General features: G+C 43.0%; 1 protein-coding gene across 4 annotated transcripts in view; it reads right to left on the bottom strand.

Annotated features, from left to right (window-relative positions):
• RERE (arginine-glutamic acid dipeptide repeats) overlaps window positions 1-17,878 on the bottom strand; it is a 306,083-nt gene that overhangs the window by 52,554 nt on the left and 235,651 nt on the right. For all 4 annotated transcript variants that reach the window (XM_081305735.1, XM_081305737.1, XM_081305736.1 and 1 more), the window contains one exon: window positions 10,491-10,571. In XM_081305735.1, the coding sequence (XP_081161861.1) occupies window positions 10,491-10,571 (81 nt within the window). The remainder of the gene's footprint in view (window positions 1-10,490; window positions 10,572-17,878) is intronic.

Genomic DNA, 17,878 nt, shown 5'->3' with positions numbered 1-17,878 from the left:
GCCACTGGGCTACAGCCCCAGCCCCCTGAACATGTAATCTTTTTTTTTTTTTAATTGTTGGTTGTTCAAAACATTACATAGTTCTTGACATATCATATTTCACATTTTGATTCAAGTGGGTTATGAACTCCCATTTTTACCCCGTATACAGATTGCAGAATCACATCAGTTACACTTCCATTGATTTACATATTGCCATATAGTGTCTGTTGTATTCTGCTGCCTTTCCTATTCTCTACTATCACCCTTCCCCTCCCCTCCCCTCCCCTGAACATGTAATCTTAACACAAATACAGAATGAGCACAGAAAGCAGCTTTACATCCTTTAGATGTATCGCTCCGCCTGATATCTGGTGGACAAGAAATGGTCCAGAGAGTTACATGAACTTTTCTCCTGAGTCATCTGGAAGGTTTACATGGCCAAATAAAATAAGAGCTTTGGGTTTTGTTAAGCAAAATGTAGGTACTCTAGTCAACAGCACAGAAAGAGTACAGCTTCCCACCCATGCCCACCAAGTGGCAGATGGGAGGGAAGCCATCTTGGACCTTCAGACCAACCCATCTGGCAATATGAAAACAGAGGCCAGATGAGTCTGGCCAAATTCCTGATCTACAAAAATCATGATATATAATAAAAATCTTTGTTGTTTTATGCCATCAAATTAATATATTTAGATGTATTGAGTTTTTAGAGGTGTACTAAAGATGTTATTTAAACCCCACATTCTGCAGAAAGCACCCAGTTAGTTCATTGACTCTCTGCTTCGTTTTGTGAAACCAGCCACAATCTTCTCATTGCTCCATAAATTCCAGATTCTTTAAAACCATAGCACCTCCCTTGGTAACTTAAGGCCAGCAAACCTCTGACCTGGTTCCATGTGTCTCATTAGAACATTTCCGAAACAGCATTTGTGGGAAGGAGAACCAAGTTCTGATCTTCAAGGGGATGTGCCTAGATCAATAATCACCAAATCCCAAAGGCACTGGATATATCTTGCTCCAGCCAGCTGAAATAATCAAACACATGAAAGTCACCATATCTCGCCAAACTAAAAAACAAATCGAACTCATATACAAGGACAAAGAGGCATGGCAGCGGCTGTACATGCAAAACCAAAGCCTCACTAAAGAAAATCCTCACCTTAAGACTGTTCAGAACACGCTCAATGATGTTGCACTCATACAGAAAAGACACAGGAGAAAACATTCCAGAGACTGTTCTCAAGATAATAAAATGGCATATGATGGTGACTCACTAACAGACTGAAAGAAAAAAAAATCCATAAACAGTCATAGGAAGCTTACAAAGCTGCAGAGATCTGGCAACCCTGAGCTTCTCCCCCTTCCCTTCTCTCTCTCCTCTAATTATTGTTTTGATGTCAAGCCATTAAAGACAATATTTTATTCTTGATCGGCTCAATAAAACTGCTAAGAAAAATAAACAGGTTTTAATCTTTAAATAATCTACAACACAGAACCGCTATGCAGAAGTAGAGCTGACAATTTCAACTCTTTACACTTAAGTGGAATCAGTTATTACGAGACAGAGTATGGCACAGAACAGGAAGGCCCAGCATGGCAGAGTGAAACCCCAAGTTCTAGTCTTAGCATCTTGGGACACTTGAGTTTAACAAGGATTTTCTGTCTATTACATAAAGTCAAAGTCCTTTCATTGGTCTTAAAAACGATTATATCAGGCCTGGAGTTGTGGCTCAGTGGTAGAGCCCTTGCCTAGCAGGTGTGAGGCACTGGGTTCAATTCTCAGCATCACATGTAAGTAAATAAATTCAGGGGCTGGGGATATAGCTCAGCAGGTAGAGTGCCTTGTATACACAAGGTCCTGGGTTCAATCCCCAGCACCACCACCAAAAAAGAAAGAAATAAATAAAAGTAAATAAGTTTAATAAAGGCCCATCAACAACTAAACAAACAAACAAACAAAAACAATGATATAGCCCTGCAAACCAACACAATGAGCCAAGGATGAGGAAATCATTTCCTTGAACACTAGGAGTTAGTTTTACCTTAGGACTGATTATTATATCTCTGTGGTTATGATGTACTCCTAAACCATTAGTATCAAGTGTGAATACACACATATTTCATTTTTTCTCTTTCCACAACACATAGTTCATTTTTAACAAATATTAAGTAAGGGCCTGTTATAGAACACTAAAAGTAACACAGAGGCATAAAAATGCAGTTCCTACCCAGAAAGCCTTGTGCTCTACTTAGTTACGTATATGCATCTGTGTGAATAGAAATGATTGGACAAGAGGAAGCAGAGTCAAGTCCAAGATAAAAATTAATAGGTAAAGGGCAGAACAAATTGAAGAGATAAGCTGGCCCTCTGTGTAAACAGCCAAGTGGCCCGCATAAGGGTGCATAAGACTTTCAAAACTGTGCAGCCCCAGCAAGACTTCTGTAAATGAGGTGACTAAGAACCTTCCAGAGAAGCACCCAGCCCAGCTGGCCCCTTTCCTAGCTGTGAGCTCCATGAGAGACCGCACTCTCTTACTCATGCCTATCCTAATTGGCACAAGTCTGGGGTTATCAAAAAGCTCCCCCCAAACTCCCAACTCTGCCTACTGTTACGGTGCAAACACCTCAATAGTTAGATGCTGGGCATCAGGATGCCACAACTGAGAGGATTCAGAAGATGATTTAAGACAGTTGCACAAAACAAAGATTCAAATTTCCAAAATGGGAAAAAGAAAATAACAAGGGCTGTTAGTAGTAAAACTTACTTGGGGGTGGGGGTGGGGGGTATGTAGCTCAGTGGTAGGGCACTTGCACAAGGCCCTAGGTTACCTCCCCAGCACTGCCCCTCCCCCACACAAACACAAAAGGAAACGGGACATCTTAAAACAACTACAAAAAACAAAACTTAGCTTAAAGGATTTCTGGTGTTTCAAGAAATTTCTTTCCCCCTTGTTTTTCAATTAATAGTTTTCAAACTGTATACAATGGGAAAATGTTTAATTTGAGGTGGAGGGGATGTTTTCAGACTGAGGTTCAAGTTTTACTTCTCAAAACAATAATTTTTACTCCAGTCTCCTAAGTATTATCAAGGACATAACTTCAAATGAGATTAAAATGAACCAATTATTCAGGGATGATCATTTCAAATATATTTTAAAACTCAATATTAAAGAGTTTTCTAAGACAGATTTTTTTTTTTTCAAACTTAGTTTGCAAACTCAGTTTTCAAAGTCAATATGTGTTCACAGCTCTTATAAGGCTTAAAACAAACAAACAAACACACACACACACACACACAACAAACATCCACCTAAAAGTCATCCAGGTAAACAAGATCCAGGCAAATAGTAAGAAATACCAACAACAAATAACAAGAAATTTCTTTCCCCCTTGCTTTTCAATTAACCTTGTACACATGCTGTTCAACAGCACCTTAAAAATCCAAGGCATTCTTCATATGGGTGCAATTGCCACAAGCAATAAATTTCACATAATTACACGCCCACATGCCATTTCCACTAGTCCTCATATGTAGGATGAAGCCAATACATGCCTACGACCCTGCCACAGAAAACAGCAAATATCCAAAGCCCTTGGTTTACAAAACCACAAAACATTTTAGTATCTCCTCTTCTTTCCAACATCAGCACCAGGAGTTTCTCATATACAAACTATTTAATCGGTTCACTTATATAAGTCACCTCTCTTGGATCACCTTAGTTAAGACTGGACCCCCACCCAAAGTATCCATATAGCTTAGACTATCAGAATTAATAGATTCAAGCCTGTGTCCCTCAGCACTGCAATTTCTGTAAGATCACAGTACTTGCTGCCAAAATGCAGTGCCTGTTTCTACTGGTAATCACGTTTGCCTTTAGTGGAATATTCCAACTCTTTACATTTAGGTAGAATCAGTTATTACGAGACAGTATGGCACACAAGTCTCTCCTTCTACTCATCTTGTTAAACCCTCAAAGTGCTTACATTTCTTCTCACATGGAAGGGGTGGCAGCAAAAGAAAGCAACACCTTAAAATACTTTAGAATTAAAGCACACGAAAGCTTCTTATTAATTAATAAGAGAACATCATCCTTTCCAATAAAAAGTTTTGTTGGAAACTGAAGTAAGGTCTGACATGGTCTAACACACTGTCTTCATGCTACAGAGTACTGAGAAGTGCCAGGGTTTTTATATGAAATAAGACAGGAGTTCTGGGCTGGGGATGTGGCTCAGGCGGTGGCGCGCTTGCCTGGCGTGCGTGCGGCCCGGGTTCGATCCTCAGCACCACATACCAACAAGGATGTTGTGTCCGCCGAGAACTAAAAAATAAATATTAAAAATTCTCTCTCCTCTCTCACTCTCTCTTTAAAAAAAAAAAAAAAAAAAAAAAGGAGTTCAACTGTGTTTCTAGGGGGAAATGGAATAGAGATGGGAAAATAACTCCATTAAATCTAGGGCTGGGAATGTAGCTCAGTGGTAGAGCACCTGCATATGCAAGGCCCATTCTTAGCAGCACAAAGAGAAAAAGAAAAAAAGCCTTAAAGAAATTCTATTATGGAGAATGGAAATAAGCCCAGATATTTTTGAGATACTTTGTAATAATTTGAAAAACAAAAAAAAAAAATCAAAAAACCAACCCCTAACAGTGATACAATTTACAACTTAAAAGAATGAATGTGCCATAGCAGATACATACTGGAAGTCTGCGTTACTGTAAACAGCAGCTGCCCCTTTACTTTTACAGTAGATTTGAATCACCTGGGGAGCTTATTAAAATGCAGATTCTGGCTCAATGGTCATGGACAAAGGGCCTGAGAGTCTGCAATTTTCACAAGCTCCCAGGTGATGGTGATAATACAGCCCTGAGTACCTCACTGGGGGCAGCTAGGATTTTCAGTTGTACTAGAGGCAGGAGATTTAAAACCAGAGATCTTCTAAAGCATTGTTAAGCAGCTGTAACACTTGTGTCAGTTCTCAATAGTGTCAACTTCTTCCATACTTTGTTATGTAACATTAGATTAAGCATTAATGAGGCTGGAAACTTGTTTATCTAAGGTTATAATCTGAAATTAAATAAATTTTATGCTGTACACTCACAATGAATGCTAGAATCATTTTTAACCTCTCAAGATTAACAGAATCTTGATTACTTGGTCTTAAAGCCCTTTCTCAACAGTATTTATTCTTTGTTGGGGAAATATGCTCTATGTAAATGACATTTTTGCCTGGAAAAAAGAACAATTAATATCCAGTAGTTATGCACATATTTAATAGAATTCGACTCACAGAAATATGGCTGAGAAAGATGGTTGGTTTTCATGTTATTTCTCAAATTAAAAATCTAAATCTGTAAAACTTTTCATCCCATGACCCAAAGTTAATAAAAACATCAAAACCAACTGTCCCTTCACTGGGCTTTCATTAGGGAAAAATCAAGATAAAAAGTAGACTTCCATTCCCAGAAGTCAATTTTCAAGTCACCATTTTTACGCCTTCTTCTAAATCTGAATCATTACTGAGCACCCCCCCTCTGTCCTTATCCGTAGATGTTGCTCATCCTGTCCCTGGCTCCACAGCTCAGTGGTGTTGCCCTCACTTCTCTTCTCAAAAAGCCTTCAGAAATGGGTCCTGTTTCCACTCTTTGGAGGTTGTTCAAGGTCCCCCAAACTCTACCTCCAAGCCAAAATTTTGGCCCAGGTTCTCCTGAATCTGTTTATATAATCTCCTCTGCACATGTGCTGTCCCTGCTGGGCATGTTTTACAATTTCCTGCCTCTGTGCTTTTGCTCATGATACTTCCTATGGCTGCACAGTTGCTTTTCCTTCACCCTCCCAAACAGAAGCCCATCAAAAATGAGCACCACCATCAAAGTCCACTTTCAACATCTTGTTCTGAAACTAGCCCTTCAGGAACCCACCAAGGCCCTGACATTCTTCCAAGCACTGCAAGATATGTAAGAGGTCCACCTTCCTCCTGCAATGCCAGCTCCCTGCAGGGCAGGGGGACATTCCACCCATTAAAGCACTTATCCTAAACTTTAGAAATAAACAAACGATATAAAATGTTTAGTTCTGAAAATGGAAAGTGAATGAAAATGAATTTCTAGTAAATATCAACTGTCATCAACTGAGCTTACAAAACCTAAACTTAATCGCTACTGGGTTAAGTGCTCAGAAATAAAGAGGAGAGCCAAGGCGCACACTTCAAGTCTTTCTTCCCCTCAGGAAGCTAGCAGTTTAGGGCACCTCTCCCCTGCCAAATGGGCAGATCAAACTGTTCACTGCACTGGTGTTCACTGCATCTGAGACAAGAATAACAGCACTGAAGAGAGGTGCTCCCAACTACACCCCAACGCTGGAAACGGCACACAGCGCTGTAGACAAAGGTCATCATCCAACCTAGGTGACAGACAAAGAGAGACCTGTTCTCAAGAGTAAGAGAAGGCCTGAGAAATACTGATGGTTTTGCAGAAAATGGCAATAAATGCTAAAAGAAAAAAAAATAGTACATATGTGTGTGTGTGTGTGTGTATTTTTGGATCATCCATGATTTTTTATTATTCGTAATATTACCCTCTAGGTTTAAGATCTGACCCTATCAGACCTCCTATGTTTTCAGGTTTTATCTTAACATCAAAGGCCATGTAACTCATCTACCCAACAAAAAAGCAGCAGTGCTCAAAGCAGAATCCAGGAGCCTGATTCCCCAGGGTCATCTTAGAAGGCCAGTGAGAGAATACTCACCCTGATTTAAACAAATATACTCACACCCAAAACTGAGATGTGGTTTAGGGCAAAAGGTGCCTTGAGGGAGAATTATGCTACCAAGGTGGACCTGAGATGTTCAGCTGGCTCCTTACCACATTCTGCTACTAATTATACATTTTATAAGCATATGAAAGGGAAACAAACGGCCATAGAGAGGAAGAAACAGCGTGGGTAGAATAAACTACAGGGTATCTGTATAACCATGATACTAAAAGACCTCAACTGCAGCATTCCCTTGGGTACCATGAGGTTAACTTGCAATACCCATCCAACTAAACCTCCATAAACAGTTGGTTTTCCGCAACCGTGGCCACTATTCCCACTTCAGGGCATAGCAACATTCGGAGAAAAGTCAGATATAGTATCTGTATAATAAACACCAGAAACCAAAAGAGCTAGGAAACTGTTTATGGCCTTGCCCACCAGGATCCCTCCTCTAACCTAACTGTATAAGATGAACTGGCAGAAACCCAGTCCCTTCAACCCAGCTTCAAGGGTGAGGAGGAATGTTCCTAAACTAAGGAGGGCCCTCTCCACTCCTCCCAGCTTTTCAATTGAAAGGGTTTGGCAGAACAGATTAACGAAAACAAGTAGCTGCTTTTCTTATTCAGACCCAACATGGAAGAACAATTGCTTTCAATTGTTCTTATACATTTTTTACAGACATTATCTCACTTACATTCTCCAAACAATTCTAAGGAGTAAGAATTATCACTTCATTTTATACATACAAAAATTCAAGGACAGAGAGGTTGAATAACCTTGCTGAGGCTCACAAGAAGTCACTGGCAGAGGAGGCAAGAACCATCACTTTGTTCTCAGGCACAGCAAACGCTAAAGGTGTGCAAACATTTTGATAAAGATGGTAGCACCTATAAAATTCTCATGTACAGAACTACAATTTCAGATAAAATAATTTCCCAGTCCTTGTAGGGATGTGACCTGAACTTCCCACTGCCCTGCTCCAAGCAGACTGCACAGTTCAAAGAGATCATCAAGTACTATATTTTCTGGTAAGGCCAAGAATAGCACACAGGGCTGCTGGCCCTGCTCCATGCCAGAACAGGCATGTTCTTTTGGATGTTGATGCCCTTCTGAAGTTTCAAGTCACTTGAGAATAGCAAAGAAATGAGTTAATAATTCTGGTAGACAGAGGTGAATGTGGGAAGTACCTAGATTAAAGGGATTTACTATAAAAAAGAGCAAGACCATAAAAATTCTACAAAGGAAATTTTGAACCAAGAACACTGGTATCTTCTGGTTTTTCTCATCTTCTAAAGCAAAAATGAAAACCACCTTTGACCTCCCCTCCCTGAGGGCTGTGAATGATTAGCCTGGCTACACTGATAAGTAAGGAAATAGAAGATGAGTGCCTCTCCCAGCTGATTACTAACTATACTTACAGACTTCCCCTACTACCAAACTCCTCCCTTGTAGTCCAAAGAGAGCAGGACACTGAATGCCTAGCACATCAGCCACAGTAAACCTTCCATTTCTGCAAACCACTCTCCCATTTACTCCACTGATGATGCCCCCTGAGTAAGACGAAGGGGCCAGAAGGGAAAGGATCGGTCACCACCAGTGAGTAATGGGGAAAGGTCTCAGGAAAGACAACCAGAGAGGCAGCTCACAAGGCTGGTGTACCAAGAGCAGCTAGAACAAGAAAAGGCTGTTTGCTGAGTAGGGTGTCATCAATGAAAAGGGACACCCAAGAGTGAGAAGACAGATTAAAAAGTTAACTTTATAATTTCTAATTAGAAAAACAGATCAGAAGAGCCTTATCTAGGTTAAAGGTTAGTCAGGTCTATTTCCACCACAGAGATAAAATGCTAGATAAAACTGTCTGGCTTTATTTTTTTTTAATATTTTATTTTTTAGTTGTAATTGGACACAGTACCTTTATTTTACTTATTTATTTCTTTTTATGTGGTGCTGAGGATTGAATCCAGGGCCTCACGTGTGTTAGGTAAGTGCTCTACCCGGTGAGCCACAACCCCAGCCTGTCTGGTGTTTCTTAATGATAGATGTAGACTTTTGATTTAATGTTTAATTGTGCCACTCTAAGTACTTTTTAAAACCAGAAAGATAAAAACGATTTTCAAGAAATTTCTTGTATAAAATTCTTCATGGTTTACAACTTTAAGCAGAGCATAGGGATATATAAAACTTGACTTGAGAGGGGACAAGCTGGCTGTTCACAACTTCAGGACAAATTTACTCGAATGGACTCCTTTTCACTCAGCCAAACCAAAACTCCTACACTTAACTCAAGCCATTTTAAAATTTAAAAGTATGTATGAAGCACAAACAACTAAAATCCCCAGAAAACTTTATTTCACTGTCTCACAGTAATTAACTCTTTCCAACCTGTTTTGGAAAAAGAAAAAATAAGTTGATTACAGAGATTGGTTCCATAATACATTTTATTTTAATACTTATAAATGGTTCTCTCTCCCAACCACTCTCAATGACCCATCCCAGCATATATAGACGCACAAAAATAAAAATAAAAGTTTAATCTAATTGATGTAGCCATCAATTGTAGTAGGCTGTACTTAAAATCTCAGAACCTTTCTTTCCCATTATGCATCATCATGAGGTCATCAAGGTACTGTATAGTGAAGTATCCAGAAAGAGTTCTTAAAAAAAAAAAAAAAAAAAAAGGAAACAGAAAGAAAGAAGAAACAAAATTGAGTAAGAGAAATTGCTAAAGGATACCAATAGACAACAAAAGCAGACCAACAAAAATTCTACTACCCACTTTAAAATGGATATTCTTCCTCTATCTTCCACTTATTAAAAAACAGCCCAGTGTATATGCAGATTAAATATCAACTCCCCTCTGTCCAACCCTACCCCCAATCCCAAAAAAAGTCCTGAAGAATACTTCCAGTTATTGGGTCCAATTGGGAAGGAATAGGAAATGGGAAAGTGGCTGGTCCTGTTCCTTCCTCAATGGACCCTATTCTCTGACCTAGCCAGAAGTCCACTCTCCCTTCTCAACCCCACTTATATTCAGGAGGGTTGCAATTACAGGCTAATGAAACTGAATTCCTTCCAGCATTACCTTCGTACAATTTCATTCTGAAGTTTCCTTAGCAAAATCTCCTCCCCCGAGCTTATCAGGAGTATTGTCAGATATGATCCCCAGCTTTGTGAAATACCAAAGGAATTTTTTAAAAAGCTCCGCTTAAAAACTTATAAAAACCCTTTGCATTAGTCCAATGAAAAGTGCATACTTTTAGGGCTAAGAATATTAAGAGTTAAAAACTACTCTTCAAAAGAGCAACTTTATAAGAAGGGGGGGAATCCTAACAGAATTCAAATTACAGGGAATCACAAACCCCTTAATTCTCTTGTCTGGCTTGGTTGATGAACTTTGCCAATTACCAAATCCAAACTAGTGATAAATGGCATTTCCTATCCCAGCCACTGTGGTTAACATTAGGCGTGGTAACATGCCACAATCCCTCCTCCAATTCACCCTCTGCTCCCAAAGGCTTTTCTGTTGCTGCAGTTACAACACAGTTCTTGCGGGTGATGAGCATAAATATGTCACCTTACCATCTAAATTCACAAGCTAAAATTAAAAGGAAGTGGGACCAATACAATTCTAGATGCCAGCCCGAGTCTGAGCACCGCACAGGGTTAAAGGAAACCATTTCCTAAGATCAAATGCAGAGAAGCAGCAGGAGCAAAGAGGGAAAAAAATCAAGTTACATAAAGTCCGATTGTACTCACTGTTTCCTTATTGGGAAGCAGCTCCTTTCTAATTCTGAAGAAGTTCTTGCCGTACTGCCTGAGTCCCTTAACGAAGCGCTTCTGTGATAAAAAGAAATAAATGGGATGTAAAATCAAAAAAAAAAAAAAACAAAAAAAAACCCAAAACAGGATGTCAGCAAAGCAAAGATATCTGCAATCAGCAGAATAACCACCACAAAAAAGTCTCAGCTAGGGAATATTGACTAGGCTGGAAGAATATTTCGGCAACACAGCTGGGACCCACCCGCGAGCGCGGGCCTCGGGCAGCCACCATCGAAACCCCAACCCGGGCAGCACATTTAAGAGAAAGACATACTCTCTATATAGCTAAGATTGTCCCCCATGCTACCAGACGTAGTCTGGCCCACGAAGGTCTAAACAACAAATATGCCCACGTTTCAATAAAACACCACAACTGCTTTCTGCTGGAGAACGAAGCTTCCTAGAAGTGTTGGGCAGAAGGGAAACGGAACCAAACCTGGTGACTCTTCCAGAAGGGCACCCTAGGTGGTTGAAAGGCCCGGTTCCTTAATCCAGGAATTCACCAGGAAGGCACCGACATCGCGGAAGCCGGCTGGGAGCCCGAAGCCCAGGCGGCCTGCCCCGCCATCTCCGACATTAAAAGCCACTCCAAATAAAGAATCGCAGCACCCCTTCCTTCCTCCAGACGCCCCTCACCGCCCCCCTCCATTTTCACAGCAGTCTCAGACCCGTCCCTGAGCCCAGCCGGGAGACTTTCACTTTGTCCCATTCCTCCCGAGCAGTCCCTCCCGCCCCGGCCCCCACCTCAGGGCTCCGGGCCGGTCCCGCGCGGCCGACCCCGGCAGCCACAGGTAAGCGCACGGGCCGGGGGCGGCGAGGGGCCGCTGCCTGTCACTCGGCGCGGCTCCACAAAGCGCAGGGCGGAGGCGGCCGCGGGCTGCTCGGCGTGTGACCGCGGCGGGGCCGCGCGGCGCGGGGCGCGGGGGGCGCGGGGCTGGGGCCGCCGCCGCCGCCGCCACCACCACCACCGGGGGAGGAGGCTGGAGCGCGGCGCGCAGAGCCCGGCGCGGCCGCGGGCGGCTGCAAAAGGCGGCCTGGATCGCCGAGCCGCCCGCCGGGCCCCGCGCTCTGGCCCCGACCCCGCCCCCGGCCCGACCCCCGCTGGGCAGCCAGAGCCTCCTGGCGGCGCGCGGTATCTCAGTGTCCTCCTTCCGAGCAGCAGAACGCCAAGGCAGCAAAGCACAGAAACTTCCTCCGACCGCGGAGAGCACAGGGACCCGGCGCCCGTGGGGCTGGGGCCCTTCCCAGGCCGCTGGGTCTCCAGCCCACGCTCGGGGAGCACCGGGTCGACAGCGCCCGAGCCGCACGCCCACAGAGCCTTGGCTGCCAGGCGCGGGCCGGCCTCCACGACCCCCGCATCCCCTTCCGGCCGGCGGTTGTGGGCGGCCGCTCCCCGCCGGGGCCAGGCATTGGCCTACACTTCGAAAGGCGCCCTTCCACAACTAAATCACCACGGAAGCTTCCCAGCCAATAAATCACCTGTCCACTGAGGAAAGAGGCCCTCCCACTCCCGGTGTTTGAGACCTGCCGGGCAGATTCAGGGAAGAGCTAGATTTCACCTGTAAGACCCATTAGCAACCCCCTACTCCAGTCCCCGAGGCTTTGCGTTTTCTTTGCCAAGATATGACTCATCATTGTCAATTTTCAATAAAGTTCATATAGTTCGAAGGAAATATCTGTCAAGGAACCAGAAAGACGCACGCTGTCCTCTTAAGAGGACTAGATGGAAGTATTATTCATATGATCAACAGGCATTCCCGGCCTTGTGCATACAGCATCTCCAGGGAGATGAGGCAAGAAAAAGATGGCCCTGCCCTCAAGAAGCCTCCAGATTTGGGCCTACAAGGAAAGCAACTCAGGAACAATAGGGTGGTGGGTGGAGCTGCGAGAAGGAGGCAGCACCTTATTCTGCTTTAGAGGAAGTGACAAGGAAGAGCTTGAGCTTGCCAGGTGGGCTCCAGCAGGGCTCTTAATCAGCCAGGAAGGGCACACAGAACACTCCAGGAACTGCAAGGACGAGGAGTGCAGAACAGATAAGACCGAAAGGCAGGGAGGATCGGGATGCAGGCAGCCATTTAGAGCTGTGGTCCTGTCAGAAATGTTGAAGCACAAGCTTTCCCTGAAGAGAATGGATAAGAAGCGCTCCAGTGGCAGTGTCCTAAATCTGGATTAGGAACAGTCTAGATTAAGAGACTAGTGATATAAATCCAGGTGTGAGATTAGGACTTTAACTACTGTCATCACAATTCCTGCTTCTTCATCCATTCTTTAAGAATTTGTTGGGTCTGGGGTTGTAGCTCAGTGTAGAGTGTGAGGTACTTGGTTTGATCCTTAGGACCATATAAAAACAAAACAAAGGTTAAAAAAACAATTTAAAGGGCAGGGATTGTGGCTCAGTGGTAGAGCACTCACTTAGCACATGCGAGGCCCTGGGTACGATCCTAGGCACACATAAAAATTAATAAATAAAGATATTGTGTCCAACTACAATTTAAAAATAAAAATATTTTTTAAAAAACAAACAGGGCTGGGGATGTGGCTCAAGCGGTAGCGCGCTCGCCTGGCATGCGTGCGGCCCGGGTTCGATCCTCAGCACCACATACAAACAGAGATGTTGTATCCGCCGAAATCTAAAAAAAAAAATAAATATTAAAAAAATCTCTCTCTCTCTCTCACTCTCTTTAAAAACAAACAAACAAGCAAACAAACAACAGGGCTGGGGATATGGCTCAAGTGGTAGCACGCTCGCCTGGCACGAGTGAGGCACTGGGTTCAATCCTCAACAACACATAAAAATAAAATAAAGATATTGTGTCCACCTAAAGATAAAAAATAAAAATAAAAAACAAACAATAAAAAAAAAGAATTTGTTGAGCAACTAGCATGGGGGTGGGTTTAAAAATAATAAAAATACCATGGACCTTTATTAAATTCTTTTTTAGGAATTTCTGAAATATGTGAAGTTTATCCAGGCCAACAAGCATAAAGTAATGAGCAGCTGATCTGAGTAGCAAGGGGAGGGGGCCTGAAGTGGCCTGTGGGGGCCCAAATGCCTTCACCAAAACACGGAGACATAGGCTAGATCCCTGAGGAGAGACAGCATATAGAGGCATATAGAGGGTCCCTCCTTGAAGGACAGAAGTGGCAAATCGAGGTGAGTTATGGAGTCAGAGTCTACATGGAGTTGAGGTGGGTAAGCTTTTTTTTTTTTTTTTTTGTACTCGGGATTGAACTCAGAGGCACTTGACCACTGAGCCACACCCACAGCCCTATTTTGTATTTTATTTAGAGTCAGGGTCTCACTGAGTTGCTTAGCGCCTTGCAATCCTTCTGTTTCAGTCTCCCCAGTGGCTGGGATTACAGGCATGTGCCATTGAGCCCAGCCATGGTGGATGATCTGGCACGAATCAGGTGATAGAATCCCAGAACCACGCAATCAAATGTGGGCTTGATGCCAAGGGACATATAACAGGTTCATCAGGAGAGGCCAAGACAAGGAAAGTAAAATGTGAGAAACACTGATTCTGGAACATCAAGGTAATGTTGGAGAAGTGGACAAATCAGAGTTAAGATCTTGTTTCTTCCATTTATTAATGATGTAATTCTCTGAACATCATTCCACTCAACTAGTCATTCAGCACCTTCTATACCACCAAGCCTCATGTATTAATTCAAAATCCTCCCAATTTAAAAAGGGGGTTCTGGGGCTGGGGATGTGGCTCAAGCGGTAGCGCGCTCGTCTGGCATGCGTGCAGCCCGGGTTCGATCCTCAGCACCACATACAAACAACGATGTTGTGTCCGCCGATAACTAAAAAATAAATATTAAAAAATTCTCTCTCTCTCTCTCTCTCCCTCTCCCTCTATCACTCTCTCTTTAAAAAATAAAATAAAATAAAAATAAAATAAAAAGGGGGTTCTATTATCAACCTCATTTTATAGACAAGGAAGGTGAGACATAAGATAGTTAAGTAACCAGATCAAGGTTACCTAATTTCTCAGAGCTAAAGCCAGAATTCAAACTCACCTTCCTAAATCCATATGTGTCATGCCACACTCTGTAAAATGCAGACAATTGTGGTGACAATTTCCTGTCATGGCACCATTATCTGAAATGACACACTTTCCAGGGTTCCAACATCAACTCAACCAACGGCTTGGTATTCTTCCTAAGAAAGGCTGCACAAAGCCCCACTGTTCTGTCCATCCTAGTGCTGTTCCCTGGCCAGGCCTTGATCCCCATTTCCTAGTGCCATGCCTAGCCCATCTCCCCTATTCAGTTACAATTCTCTGCCCAGGAACTTTGCAAAACAACAGTACCACACTATCTTATCACAGCTCCTACCTAAGAATAGCACTTTGACCTCTCAGTAGGATAGTGTTTACATTCCTGAAGCCCTGAATTCCAGCCCCTCCAGGACACTGTTCCTGCCTGCCTTTCCAGGCAGATGTCCACCCAATAATGTCAACTGACTACAACGCAGGTACCTTCAAAGTTCATCTCAAACTAAGCTCAAATCCTTCACACTCTAAAATTAACACCGTAAGCCCTCCCTTTTATTTATTTGCATAAGATTTCATTTACTCAGAGTCCATAAAATCTGCAAAGGCAGGAATTATATCTTATGCCACTTTGCCTCCCTTGGCACCAGGCAGCTGGTGTTCAGTGAATTTCTGAAACATAGTGAAATCAACAATGAGATGAAGAGGGCCTGGTCTAGGGTAGTCAGAGTAAAACTGCACTAGTAAAAGCTGAAGGATCCAATCTGAACCATGATAACAGAGTGATCTCTTGATTCCCTGGCATCAAACAGTCCTGATTTTCCTCATACCACCTGCCTTAGTTCTCTACTCAACCTCTCAATGTTTGAGTCTCCCCAAAGCTTTGGGTTAGACTTCCTCAATATGATTTCCACTGTTCCCAAGGCTCTAAACATCATCTAGGATATGAGCTAGTATGTCTATGGCCAAATCTGTGACCCAAGCCCCTTGGGAGCACTCAACTGTCTCATAGGCGTCTAAACGGATACTTTCAGAAATTTTACATTTGACATCTAGTGGTGAGCACAGTCCTGCCACAGCTGTCCATACATATGAAGGACTATGCTACCAAATGCACAACCCCCTTGGCCCCAGAGCACAGGGAGGGGGGTGGGGGGGAGTGAAAGCTTCATGTGGCTGGTACTGTTACTTGTCTATGGAAAGCCACAAGGCCTCAAAACCTGCAAAACATCTGCTTCTCAGAGACCAGCCTTTACCTTGTGGTTTACCAGAAATGCACAGTAGTTGCCTTTAAAATTGAAACAAAGACAAGCCCTCAGAGCGTCAGTGATTGGAGCAGACCAACATCTGAAATAGGCTTCTATCACAGCAGTCTCCTTCCCTCTGTGCATTCCTCACTTCAAATGAAGACCTTGCTGTTTTCAAAACTCTTAATTTATACCATCAGCTTATGAACAGGCAGGTACTACATGCTTCTAAATGGAAGACCAGTGTGTTTCTTAACAGTTTTCTTAAGTAGTCGGCTGGCACTCAGTATTTCCAACACTGAAATTGAAGGCCTCATGCATTATTTCTATGTCTATTAGCTTCCCTTGCCCTAACTGTGTATAGATATTAGAAGGCCAGGATGCCATGAGTAAAAGAAAAAAGAATGTGAGCATGGAAAGGGGGCAAGCCAACCAGCTTGGTCACCTGCCGGGCTAAGAAGCCCTGCTTCATGCTCTGCAGTCTACAGCTCTCAGACCACAAGCAGAGGGCCTGGAAAGCTGGCCCCTGTTTTTGTGACATGTTTCATGTCCAACCAATCTGAAATGTGGACACAGTGCAAGTCCTTTTCTATTTCTTATCCCCATAGCCAGGTAAGATTCAAACAGATATATGTATTTATTTATAGCAAGGTGACATTCTTTATGTTACAACTTAGTTTATGACTGTGCTCCAAGTCTCAGAAAAACTGATACAGTATTCCACTACTGAGCTGAAAACTGTCACCATCTGAAGTTATCTACCCATCAGTTTTCAGTAGAGAAAATTTAACTCCTGGCTTGTGGGGGGGAAAAAAAACCAGCAAGTATCTGAATCCTGTTACTCTAGGATTTTAATATAATGTATCTGGAAAGCTCTAATCCTTGATTTTTTTGGTAGAGTGGAAAGTACATGAGGTTTAAACTCAGAAGTTATGGAATCTGGGGCTGGGGATGTGGCTCAGGCGGTAGCGCACTCGCCTGGCATGCGTGCGGCCCGGGTTCGATCCTCAGCACCACATACCAACAAAGATGTTGTGTCCGCCGAGAACTAAAAAATAAATATTAAAAATTCTCTCTCTCTCTCACTCTCTCTCCTCTCTCACTCTCTCTTTAAAAAAAAAAAAAAAGTTATGGAATCTAGTCCGTCCTCTGTTTCATAAAGGAAATTCTGACATGGCTGTTTAGACACAACCACTTTTGAAATGAGAAATACATAACGGGAATAAAAGTCATTTGGTCAAAATGCAGGAATATTATCTCTTATAGCTGCTAAATTCAGAGGCTCCCGGTGCTGCTCCACTCCCCCACCCCACCCTGAGCTGTGCCTGTGGCCATGAGCCTCACTGGCCCAGCAGCTGCTAATTCTTCTCTCTGCCTTGGGGAGCAGGTGGGCCTAGACTACTGTCCATTTTTAATGTGTCATGATATGAAAAAGTTAAGGAAGAGCTGCCCCATACAGCAGTAAAAGTGGCTCAACACAACAGTGTCAGGCTTTACCTGCAACTCCCTGTCTACCATCACCACCACTTTATGAGCTGGGAACTACTGATATCTCCATCTTACATATGGGAAAACTGGCCACAGGTCACAAAATCCTTGGCCCAGGGTGGAAGGATCAGAGGTGACATGTGTAAACAAATAGGGACTAGGGTGGTGCCTAGGAATGGACTCAAAGGTACAGATTGGGGGTGTGATTGGGTGACTGGTGTTTGTATTTCAAGACATTGTTTCTCATAAATGGACAAATAAAGGTTAGATTGTCATAATAATTTATTCTCATTTCAATTTATCTTTTAAATTAGACATAAAATAAGTGCTCTGTGTAACTCAGGAAAATTATTCTGAATTACAAATTGGACAGCAGACGGAAGAAATGCGAGGCCAAGAGTAATCCCTCCAATGGGTAAATGTGCCTATGCCCCTTGTCCATCCTAAAACTCCCAGCATGGCTCATTCTGGTGTCATTTGAGGTGTGGGATCCCAACCCTGACTGCAGTGGGAAGAGAGCAGAAGAGAGCAGGCGAGACTATAAAAACAGCTAAGAGATGCCTCTGCATTAACCCCTGGCTGAGAGCTT

Source organism: Spermophilus citellus (assembly GCF_964194105.1).
Source record: "Spermophilus citellus genome assembly, chromosome: 9".
Classification (NCBI taxonomy): domain Eukaryota; kingdom Metazoa; phylum Chordata; class Mammalia; order Rodentia; family Sciuridae; genus Spermophilus; species Spermophilus citellus.
This window is presented reverse-complemented; position numbering and strand designations above follow the sequence as displayed.